The sequence below is a fragment of the Panthera pardus genome, unplaced genomic scaffold (assembly GCF_024362965.1).
Source record: "Panthera pardus isolate Hobbes unplaced genomic scaffold, ASM2436296v1 HiC_scaffold_5, whole genome shotgun sequence".
Lineage (NCBI taxonomy): Eukaryota > Metazoa > Chordata > Mammalia > Carnivora > Felidae > Panthera > Panthera pardus.
The window spans coordinates 15427792-15439453 of record NW_026526980.1 but is presented as its reverse complement, the minus strand read 5'-3'; the positions used below and the strand labels follow the sequence as shown (position 1 = coordinate 15439453).

Sequence of the window (11662 nt, the reverse complement as noted above, 5' to 3'; positions counted from 1 at the left end):
CACCGGCCACGTGACTGAGCACGTGGCTTCCACAGGCGAGCCGGAGCCCACACGGTGGCCTGGCCCAGAGCCTCGGGATGACGACCAGGGAGGGGATGACGATTTTGTAGCAAGCGGCAATGGCAGGGGGAGGGGCGGAGGTGAGGCGAGCTCGGCGAGGACCGTCCTCGAGGGTAGGTAGGGTGGGAGTCGTCGGGCAGGCCCGCTTGGGGACAGCAGCACCAAAGCAGCAAAGCAGAGCAGCTCAGGACATCCAGGGCCCGGCACGCGTCCAGGGGCACGGGAGCCACGCGACTGTGGCGAGCGGTCCTTAGGAATGCACGACCGGGAACGGTAAAGCGTTTAGGCCGCCTCCCGCAGGCAGGCGGCGACTCGAGGCCGTGGGGCCAGCGCGGGGCCCGGGGACACGTCGAGGTCGGGCCCGGACTGAGGCCCGAGCGCCTGCGAGGGGTGACGGAAGACTGAGGAACACGGTCGCTCGGGAAACGGGAGTTGTAATAACGGCAGGGCGGGCCAAAAATCAAGACCACTTTTTCATTTTTTAAATCAAACACTTTATTTTCCACATAACAAGCGCAAAAAACTCCCAAACACTTTAACAATACAGTTAACGCAGTTATGAACTCAATTATAGACACTACTCAAAGCCCCAAAAGGTCAATCAGCTTAACGTTGCAAACATTTCCAAACGTGGTTTTTCAAAGCTACCTTTGGTTTTTGGAAAAACCAGCGTGGAAGTCAATGTACGTTGACCGCACTGAACATTCGCTCGTAGGAAGCTGTCCAGTGGCAGCTTACACCCGGCCAGCTGGAGCGCGATTTGGAGTCCTCCACGGAAATACACGCGCAGGTTTGCCCCCGAGCTCCCGCGGCCGGGACAGAGGGCCGTGAAGGGGGGAGAAAAAGGCCAGTCCAGGTTGTGGCATTTCTCGTTTGTAACAGAGGTATGAGTTTGACACTAGAACACTGTCAAGTCATTAAGCTTCATGTTCCAAACGGTCTCTTGCTGAGGCTTGAGGTGGGCACAAATGGTGGGGAAGATGAAGTCACAGAAGAGCTTTGAGCAACCGGATCCCGAAGATGCTCAAAGAGGGTAGGGAGGAGCAAGCTACAGTTTCCCATTGTCCTCACATTATTTCAGGGTGAAATTGTGGAGAAGTTCGGATAGAATGTTCAAATATTTGCTTAGATTTTTACTCGGTTGCTCTATGAGGACCCTCATACACAGCAACGTTGAAACGTTCATTGTAAAAAAAGAGCGTACAAATAAATTCACAAAAAAGAGACAATTAATGTTGAGCAGCCAAAAAGTCATGGTTTATTATATTGGGAGGGATTTCATAATTCAAACACAACCAAACTGTACATTTTACAATCACATTCTATTTGTAAACAGTTAAAAGCCACTGACTTCTTTTGCATCTTAGGACACAAACAGTTAGCATCAAGGCAATGAAATGATGGCAAATTCTGCGTTGTTAAAATGTTTACCCTCGTTTGGCCCGTCTTCTTTGACTAAGCAAGCATTATAATACCATTTGTGGGCAAAAAAAGGGGGGGGGGGGCGAGGAGAGAAAGGAAGTTTAAAAACGGTGTAACTCGTTAGTTTGCAACAACATTTAAAATCTTTATACAACGAACAATTCTGTGAGCCCAATACCTTGGCTACAGTATGCATAGTTACTGATTTCGGCTTTAAGGTACAACAGTTCAACATTAACACAGTCACAAGAGAGCAGAAACAGAGAGCCACTTGATGGGATTACAAAAATTATCACCTATTGATTATTAGCAAACCATCATCACTCACTAATAAAAAGCATCTGAAAGCAGAATGTCGACTCCAGCTTCAAGCGTTTTTTTTTGTTTTTTTCTTCTTTTTTATTTTTTTTTATTTTTGGCAGAGAAAATTCTTGAACAGAGCAATGTGTAGTATCAGTGCTAAAAGTCGGGGTTTTCTTTTTTTCCTATAAGAAACTACAAGGAGGTTTTTTTTTTTTTTTTTTAATTTTTTATTTTTTTATTTTTTCCTAACTGGGGAACTGGTTTTCCTGAGAACCATGCTCTTCGATTTAGGACAGGAATAGAAAAACAAAAGAACATGGCCAAATGCTGCTCCTTTTTCCCAGAGATAGAAAGCATCTTGTAAATCATCCTCCATTTTTTTTTTTTTGTCTTTTACATTTTTTTTAAATGATGGAAGAGTAAACATTTTTTTTTTCTCAAAAAACAAACAAACAAATCTGTAAACAAGAAGGTTCAGCGTGGGAACCTTCAAAACAAAATGGAAAGCCTATTCAAAGTGCAGGGCCCGTCCTGGGTGGCAGGGGGGGCCGCAAGTCACAGCTGTGGCCACAGTTTTTCAAACTGCAGAGCGAAGTTCTTTAGTTTTAGAACATGAAAACACTGGTGCAATACTTTCATTTATAGTCCTAAGTCAGCATCAGAACTCGATGTTTTAAACTCCACAACACCACAATAAGGTAGGCAAACATCAAGGCATAGTAGAGAGCGCACACCTTTTAAGAACATCCTTGAGTAAACATTTACACTGGAACAGCTGCCCCCCCATATTGCCGATGAGACGGAGAGAACATCATTCAGTGCAAAGTTAAAAGCTCATACATTATCAGCCCAAAAAAATGGTTTTGCCAAAAAAATAAAAAAAATAAAAAAAAAAAGAAAAGAAAAAAAAGAAAGGGGGGGGGAGGAAAACGAAAATGGGGTAAGGGACGGGGAGGGAAACAAGGAAGGCAAAAAACAAAAAACCAAAAAGAAACCAAACCCAAAGGCTAAACATGATGACTATACACGTGAGCTCATTCTATACGGTTTAGCATGTATGGCGCTATTTGGGAGTGTAAATAGATAGATACCTTTTCACATTATAATATTGGCCTGCATGATTCAAGTATTCAAACTGATATGTTTCAGGGAAAACAAAGTGGAAAATGTGCAGAGAATAGCTGTTCCCACAGGTGGCCCCTGGCTGCAGGCGGCGAGCCCAACTTAGTGCTCCTTTCTTTCGCGTCTTGAGGTCACAGTTCGTGAGTCTGCGTCTACGCGCTACATGGACTCTCCACCCCCACCCAGGTGGTCAACAGAAAGAAAAGCATTAATGGGGGACGGGCTGCTCATTCCCCGGGGGTCGCTGCTGCTGGGAGGCCCCCACAGGCTTGTGGAATAATGGGGGGCCCCCCCAGAGTGAAGTGCCGTGAAGGTCTCCACAGCTCGTTCCCGACAGCCCAGCACCATTCCAGTGATTGAGATCGGTCCGGCTGGAGAACGAGTGCGAACAGTCGAGGGAGCCCAGCCGGCTCTGGCTGGACCCGAGAGACTGCCAGCCGGGAGAAGGGGTCAGAGACTGACTTTGTGCAAAGAAACGGCTGATCTCCTCTTCACTGGCAAACTCAGCAAGAATAGTAGTGTTCCCCAATACACACCTGGAGGGAAGAGACACGGGGCGCGGTGAAAACTCAGGGTGTCGAGGGGTCTGACCCCAAGTGGGGGGACAACTCAGCCTCTGCTCCAAGGGCCAGGGGAGGCGGGGAGGCGGCGACAGGCCGGCTGCCCGGGCCGAAAGCTGCCCCGGGGAGTGTGGCTGTGCCCCCAAGACCAAGGCTCCGGTCTCCTACAGGCGACTGAAGAGGTCTGGGGGCCACTGTGGCGGAAGACGCTTCGCCTCCGAGTACTGACCCGGGAGCCTGAGACACGGCGAGGCTGCCGCCCTGCGAGGCGCTCTCACCGCGGGGCCCCGCACGCGGGCCCGGAGACGCCGCACAGTGTCATCAGCTGTGCCCTCGCACACAGGGAACCCCAAACTCTTGCATCGTGAGGACGCTTTGCGGGCGTCCCGCACCGGCCGGAACTTACATGTGCAGAGACTTCTGTGCCTTCACTACCTCTTCTTTTGAGCTGTAACGGACCAGGGCATTTCCATGTGGGAGGTTCAGGTGGAATGTTATCAGTGGGCCGTGCTGCATGCACAGAGTACGCAGAGTCGAGCCATCGATCTAGGAAACAGTGTGGGGGGCCGCCCGTCAGACCAGCCGCCACGGGGACCATCCAGGGAGGCTGTCCCCGGCTGGGACGCCGCTGCTCTCTCTCCTGCTGCCACTGGTCACTGGGGCTCACTGTTGTGATGGGGTACAGTGCCCCCCTCCCCACCTCCACTGGTCCCAGAGCCGTACCTCTGTGGCCTCTAGACTCCTGGACACTCCCCAGATCCCCACTTCCTTAGTTAGCCATATGCCCCTGCTGTGGCTTCGTGTCTTCTCTCTTCCCTGCCCTGAGGACAGGATTCATCAAGGCACTGCTCCCTGGGAGAGGAGGGGGTGGGCTCTTAACATCCGGCCTCCAGAGGAGGGTGGTCCGGGGACTAAGGAAATGTTCTAGTCTGAGAGGGTGGACCAGGGTTTCTCGAGTGCAGGAAGGACCAGGACCACCTGCTCCAAACTGCTTCAAATGCCCTTAGGAAATGCAGACCCCGAGGAACCTGTACTTCGGTCGGCTCCTGGGTACATTTCACAGGGTAAAAAAAAAACCCAGGTCGGACCATAGCCTGCCTGAGGCATCTGAAGATCGTGCCCTGTTGTGTCCTCTGCCCGGCCTTGACATCTGCTTTGTCCCACTTAGCGGGCCTGGGCAGAACCTCCTCTCAAAGCAGACTGGACCCCTTTGCTCCTGTGCCGGCTGGCGTGTGCCCAGCAGCCAGGATGCCAGGAACTCTTACCTGAGGTGTAAGGTTCTTTAGAACAAGCCAATTTGTTATTCTCCCTGAGCTGCTCTCACCCCAGCTGGAACCTAAGGACAAAAAAGGGCGAGTCAGTTTTCCAAGGCTGTGGCCTGAATGTCTTTTACGACACACACTTCCCAAACGACAGCTATTCAGGAGCATCACCTGGGCCCGTGGCGCGCATCGCTTCCCTCTTACCTGCACTCGTACACGGGGCGCTCTCCCCCCAGGCTCAGAATGCCAGCTCACCCCAGCTCTGACTGGGCCTGACTTCCTGGGACACGTGGCTCTGCCTCTGGGGAGAGTAAGCTCAGACAGCCCCCAGCTCATCACATGGCAGGCGGGTGAGGCACAACAGGCCAGATCCTTTTGCGACCTTTTCAACTGTAAAGCTAAAACGACCTCAAAAGGGTGCTCTCTGGGAAAGGCCTCAGTTTGGGACGACCTCGGGTATCCTTCCATGACTCTGCATGCCTGTCGTACAGAGTGTGAAGCTCTAAGGGGACTTAAAAGCTTGCAATCGGTATCCATCGACAGATGATGGATAAGGAAGATGTGGTTATACACACAACGGAATATTACTTAGCCACAAAAAGGGAAGAGATGCTGCCGCGTATGGATGGCAACAACACGGATGGGGCTAGAGAGTATGATGCTTAGCGAAATACATTGGACAGAGAAAGACAAACACGTATGATTTCGCCCATATGCAGAATTTAAAGAACAAACGAACACACAAGGCAGAACCAGACCTATATGTACAGAGAACAAACCGATGGCTGCCGCGGCAAGGGGCGGAGGTGGGCAACTTGGGGGGGGGGGGGAGTAGGCATAGGCTTCCAGCTGTGCAATGAATAAGGCACAGGAAGGAAAGGCACAGCATCGGGGACACGGTCAGCGGCACCGGAACAGCGCGTGGGGACAGACGGTCGCCACCGGTGGCGAGCAGTGACGTGCAGACTTGCTGCATCATACGTCCTGCACCAGAAGCCACTGCAGGGCTGTGTGTCAGCTGCACTTCAGTTACAAAGAGAAAGCTTGCAATGGCCCAGACGTTCCCACTTCTGCCTGGGGGGGGGGGGGGCCAGGAGCCCCAAGTCTGGCCTTCCGGCTCAGCCCCAGGGCACCCACTCCCAGAACTAAGACATGCTCAAGTCATCCCTACGGGTATCCAGGGTGCCTCACAAAGTCTCCAGTGTGGCTCGGGAAGATGCCGCGGGACAGGGCTCCTGCCTGTCCTTTCTCCCCCTACGTCTCTAGTGACTCCGCCCAGGAGCACTTGCGCCCCGGGCACACGCTACTCCCTCTGCTCTGCGTGGCTTACTCACCCTCAGCCGCACCCACCCTCATAAGGGGGGTGGGGGTGGGGGTCCCGGGCCACATTCACCATCTCCCCTCCCTGGGTACTGCCACCAGCCACTTGGCCACGCCCAGCCATGCCTGGGGCCTGAAAGATCCACTCACACACCCGACACCAATGACATTCATTGGCATTTAGCAGCTTGGAACACATTCAAGTGTTCATGTAATTAAAACTCCACCCCCCGCCCCAATGTCCCCCCAAATGAAACACTACCAAGCTTTCTTTCAGCCAGTCACGGGTGTAAAGATCAGAAATCACTGGGAGGTTTTACTACTCTTTTCAGCCTAGAGATGGGAAGGCTGCTACAGTTCTGGGCCTGGAGGAGAATGAAGACTGGAACTGTATTTACTGAGTTAAATCTGTGGCTGTGTGAGTGTGTGTGTCAGGGCGGGGACACAACGCCCGTCCAAATCCCATGCTAGGGGAAGGGAGGAGGGGAGGCGTGTGTGGCGGTGTCCTGGGACAGGCTGCCCTGTGCCTGCTGGCCCCACAGGGTTAAGTCAGCACCGCCTTTCACCCTCGTGTGCCCCTGCTGAAACAGCAAAGGTCAGCATCATCTGGAACACAGGCCAGGCTTCCCTGAACAGGGCCCAGTCTGCAAAGCCAGGCGGGCTGCTTCCATCTTGCCCAGCCTCTACGTGTCTTTGTGACACGGCGATCCTCTGCGGGCTGCTGCGACCCGGAAGCTGTTGTACGGTTTCAGATGCGTTCCCGAGGAACCTCTCAAAGAGAGGTGATGCCCGTGTCGTGAACCGGACCGCTGACTGTTGTGTGTGTTTGGGTGTAAGTGTTCCTAAGTAAACCAGACACAACTTAAAGTAAAATTTAAGAGTGACAAGGACATGGAAGTTGCGGAAGATGGTGATGACGGAGAACCGTGTGTTTATCTAAGGTCTAACCCTGCTCCACAGAGGGTAACGCAACATATGCTACTTCAGTCTCTGTTAAACTCAACTGTTCGTGCCGGTTCCTGTTCAGCAAATAAAGCACACGAGACCACCCTGCACATCTCACCCATCTTACCTGGGGTATACCTGGCGTCAGAATTTCCCCATCCTCCACCTACACGAAGGGGAGAGTTATCCCACGTAGACAAGGGTGGCTTCTGACCAGTCAGTCCCGGAGGTGGGCGGGACGGAGCAGTGATGTTTTTAGGTGGTAAAGGGACCTTCCACAGCTCATGAGCCAGAGAGGTGTTTGTAACTGAACCAGGAGACCATGTCAATTTGGAATCACTATTTCTGGCTACTCACAGGGAGAAAACACAGCAGAGAGGGGGGGAGATAATACTTTTAGAAAAGAGAAAATTTAAATAATGATAGCACCCATTCTCCCACGAAAAGCAAACCAATCAAAAGACTGTCAAAAATCCCCAAATCAAACTAAACAGCCAAAAAACCACAAAAACCAAAATGAAACTGCTCCCTTGACTCAAAACAACTCAGACCATTCATCTAATATTCTTAATAATTTCAAGACTTGTGAAATTCTTAGCCCAGTGTACATAACTGTACTGTAATCGAAACTGAAACAAAGCTAAAAACACTCTGGATTGCACTAAAATAGCAACCGGGAGCACATTCCCTTCATGACCATAAGTGAGCCACTCGAGACCGCCACATGGATCATTACAGAGATTTTAGAACTCTCTGGTTTACACACAGGAAAAAGGACCACAATAGTAGTCAGGCGGTGTCCTCAGAGGGTCTCCACCGCAGACGTTCACTGGGGGCCTGTGTGCGCTAAGCGCCCAGCTGCTGGGCACTTGGTGTGTGCTCTCTCTCTAGTCCCGACACACATCCTACCGAGGAGCACAGAGGTTAAGCAACTTGCCTATGGGTCCCGCACACAGCCAGGATTCAAACCTAGGCCTGTGTGGCTTAAAAAAGAAAGGGGGAAAAAAAAGCCAGCAAGCTCACTTCCTGAAGCATGCAGCCTCGTGGCAATCGGGGTGTGTGGGATCAGGCACACGGTAAACTATTTCAAAATAATGCTAAAAAACCATGGGGGGGCGGGGGTGCAAGAGGATGGAGAATTTTATAACTTCTGTCACTGTCCACCATTTTTCTACTTGATTCATAACGTGCACGTCCTGTAAGTCAGCGTGACTTCGAGTGTGGTCAGAAGACTGGTCACAACAGTTTCCTACTGGTGTGTGACAGCCGAGTACAGAAATTCAGAGTGAGTGTCTGTAAACCGACAGCAACGTGACATTGCCACAACTTGCACTTTTCCAGCAACTCCAAGTTCAAGTTTACTACACTTCATAAAATTATCAGTCTGTGAAGGATTAGAAATTACAAAAATAAAAGCTTCTTCATTGGAGAAGCGCTCTGAGAGAATGCGCACTAACTAAGCTGGCTCTCAGATAGGAGTGACAGCAGGCTGTTTTCGGAAAAGACTGCTGGGTACGGTCCATTTGCAAAAGGGATCAATGGGGTTACGAGTACTTTCCCAGGCTCGGAAATATACTCTCCTCCCTCCCCGAAAAGCCTTGAGACAAAAAGGAGAGGCCCCCCCCCACCCGCTCTGACGGGGCCTCGGCAAGCCCGGACGAGCCCACCTGAAGTGCTTTGTGCTGTACTGCTGAGGGGAACGTTGTAGTTGGAGGCACGAATGGATGACCAGGCACTAGTTGAAGGCAGCGTGGTGTTCAAGGATGAGGATGACCCTACGTGGGGGAAGAGCCCAATTAGTCATCCCCAGAGCAAGGGACGTACGTGGTGCCTGAGAAGCAGCAGAAGCACCCGGTGAGGCTGCAACGCGACAGCACGGCCCAAGAAAGGAAAGCGGACGCCGGGGTCCGGGGCCGCTGCCCGTGCCCACAGCCGCACCTTCCTGTCCGCTCATCATCCTGGTGCGGCTCGGGGACGTGGCTCCCCTCCTCCGCCTGATTCTCAGCACCGTCCGTGTCACTATCCGTGACACGCTCGGAGACAGCGGGCCTCCTAGTCCCCGTCCCCGCTCCAGGAGGGCTCGATCCTCCCGTCCCCAAGCCCCGTCTCAGCTCCAGGGACTTTTTGGTACATGCCCCCTGCCCAGCACCACTCGCTACTCTGGGCTGGACCGTGACAGCTCTGTCCTGGCTTCCCACTCCAGTCCCCCCTGCTCGCCGCGGCCAGCCCGCCCGCCCACCTGCGACCGCAAGTCTGGGGCTCAAAACCTTCAATGGTGTGCTTCTTCTAACATCGAATCCAAACTCCTCTTCTGGCTATCTTGTACAAAAAGAAGCCCGTTTCTGCAAGCCACCAGATGCTTCCGTTAAGAAGCTGTGAGGCTCTACACTTGGCTCTGTCCCGCTTTCCTCTGGGAGAGCAGTGGGTACGTCCACCACTTCTACACAGCGGCCTAAATTCAGCCATTTTACAACGAGGAGGATTCCGTCCTTACCACTGTGATATGGCCAACACCTGTTCACGAATGATGCATTTACCGTAAAATGCTGACCGCTTTACATTTTATTACAAGCTGGCTAGCGGAATAGGAGGATACAGGTTTCAGAAACGGAACATACTTCCATCTCATTCATCCTTTTCCAGGAGTGTGCACAGAACCCTGCAACTGGGCTGAAGAATAACCATATGGTAGGTGGCGGGACGATTTCCTCTGACACCCCACTAAAACGTGTGTCTGAGCGAGACCCTTAACTTGGCCTTAATTTTCACTTTCGGGAAAACAAGGAAAGCTCAACTGCTTCTTCCCACGAAGTCCTTTAACACCCAGAGTGCATAAACAATTAACGACAGAAAATCTTTTACAAAAAGCAGCACCCGTTTCTTAACGATGTCAACACTGAAGCCACATATAAAGCAGATAAACACCTTTTAATTGTTACTGCAATTACTGGAGAGCAAACGTTCGCTGGAGCTTTGTGTTACCTGATGCAGTGAATATGTTTGTTTACCATATCAAGTGCTAATAAGTCCCCATCGTTTCTAAAGTGGCAAAGAGTCACCTCTGGGAAAATGGAGAATTCTCTTTTTATTTTCACTATTCCCTTGGATGTCAGGTGCTGTGCTGTAAGTTTCACATCTGCTTTGGACCATTCTTAAACCACATCATCCAGCATCATTCAGAAATTCTGACTTGCGCCACCTACGTACCACTGTTCCTGTCCCTGAGGTGGTCAACTTCCCGCACAGTATTAATTGAAAGATTGTTTATGACACTGCCAGGAGTGACGTAAGGGTCAGTTTCAGGGTCGATGTTTGGATAACCTTTCCATGGTTCACCAGGGCGAAATTCTGGGAAGGAAATACTTAAAATTAGTCCAGGCTTATTTGTCACTTAAAAATCCGTTATTAAATATCCAAAACTTTGATTCCTCAAGTCCACGCAATTCTCCTGATTCAGTTACCAGAATTAGTGTAACATAAGCTGCTACTTATGAACAATTTGCACATTTTTGCTAGTGAAATAATTTCTCTGCGCTTGCATATTTTTAAACACTAACATTTTAAAGCGCTTTATTAAATCACAAGCCATAGCAACGCAACAGAAAAGGCGGCCGTAAGTACATTTCTGGTGACTCCTCAGCCCACAGAAAACACGGTCAAGTTGGTCCCCCGACACGGCGAAGAGGAACAACGAACGGAGGTTTTGTGTTATTCTTCACGCTGGCCTGCGGGACTGACTCCGCTCTCGCCGCCTGGAGCGTAGGGGCACCGGTAACGGGCCAGACCCGCTCGCTGGCCCAAGACCTGATGCTCAGCTTTCCATGCGTCCTATCTGTGTCCCCCCCACCCTCGGCCCAGGACTGGGCTACAGTAGAACCTACAACCTCTAGAGATAACACAACCTTACTGGGAAGAAACCCCCACGGAGGAAGCCGGCAGCACTTTACCTGGTGGCCAATTAACACTGCTAGAGCCGTTAGGCGATTTGGCACGTGGCCAGCCGTCTCCTATTGAACCTGGAGGACTGGCTGGAGAAGTACTGCTGTTCATAAAGTCATAGGGAACAAACGGAGACTCTTCCAGCCTGAAACCACTTGAAATAGCACCTACAGAGGGAGACACAGGACAGTGAACATGAGGCAAAATATACGCGTGATTTATTTCTTGCGGTTTCTCCAATAGCAAGAGAGAACTCGTCATGGGTCTGCGGGTTCCAAGTTGTGTTCTGCAGGCCATGTGAAAAGGCAAGGCGAAAACAAGGCTCTGCACTCTCCCAGACTTCAGTCACTTTTCACGCTCTCATGTACCGAGATCTGGAAATTATCATCATGAATTTTATTTCCCGAAGGATAATAAGGACCAGAGCCATCAACAAGTGACCCGGGTATGGGTAAGAGTACACACTTCTTTTCAAATCGTTAAAACACTGGTATCTTGGCCTACATGGAGACCGAGCACAGTGAAGTCTCTGTCCAGGAGGTGTGTGTGGGGGGAGGATGGGCAGGGGGTGATGAGGAGTGATGGAGAGAAGAAAAGATCCGTGGAAAAGGAAGAATGATGGTGGGGAACACTGTGAGTGCCAAAGAGGTGTACCCGAGAATCGAGACTGCTATGCATGTAATGAAGACAAATATCCTTTTTTTTCAGGATGTTTATATTTCTACTTAT

At 51.0% G+C, this 11662-nt stretch overlaps 1 protein-coding gene across 1 annotated transcript in view; it reads right to left on the bottom strand.

Annotated features, from left to right (window-relative positions):
• Positions 1-1295: 1295 nt before the first annotated feature.
• TNRC6A (trinucleotide repeat containing adaptor 6A) overlaps positions 1296-11662 on the bottom strand; it is a 98486-nt gene continuing 88119 nt past the window's right edge. The window contains 8 exon segments of the mRNA XM_019430287.2: positions 1296-3198; positions 3200-3443; positions 3874-4013; positions 4733-4803; positions 7122-7343; positions 8662-8769; positions 10202-10342; positions 10942-11100. Coding sequence (XP_019285832.1) covers positions 3067-3198; positions 3200-3443; positions 3874-4013; positions 4733-4803; positions 7122-7343; positions 8662-8769; positions 10202-10342; positions 10942-11100 — 1217 coding nt within the window. The 3' untranslated portion in view covers positions 1296-3066.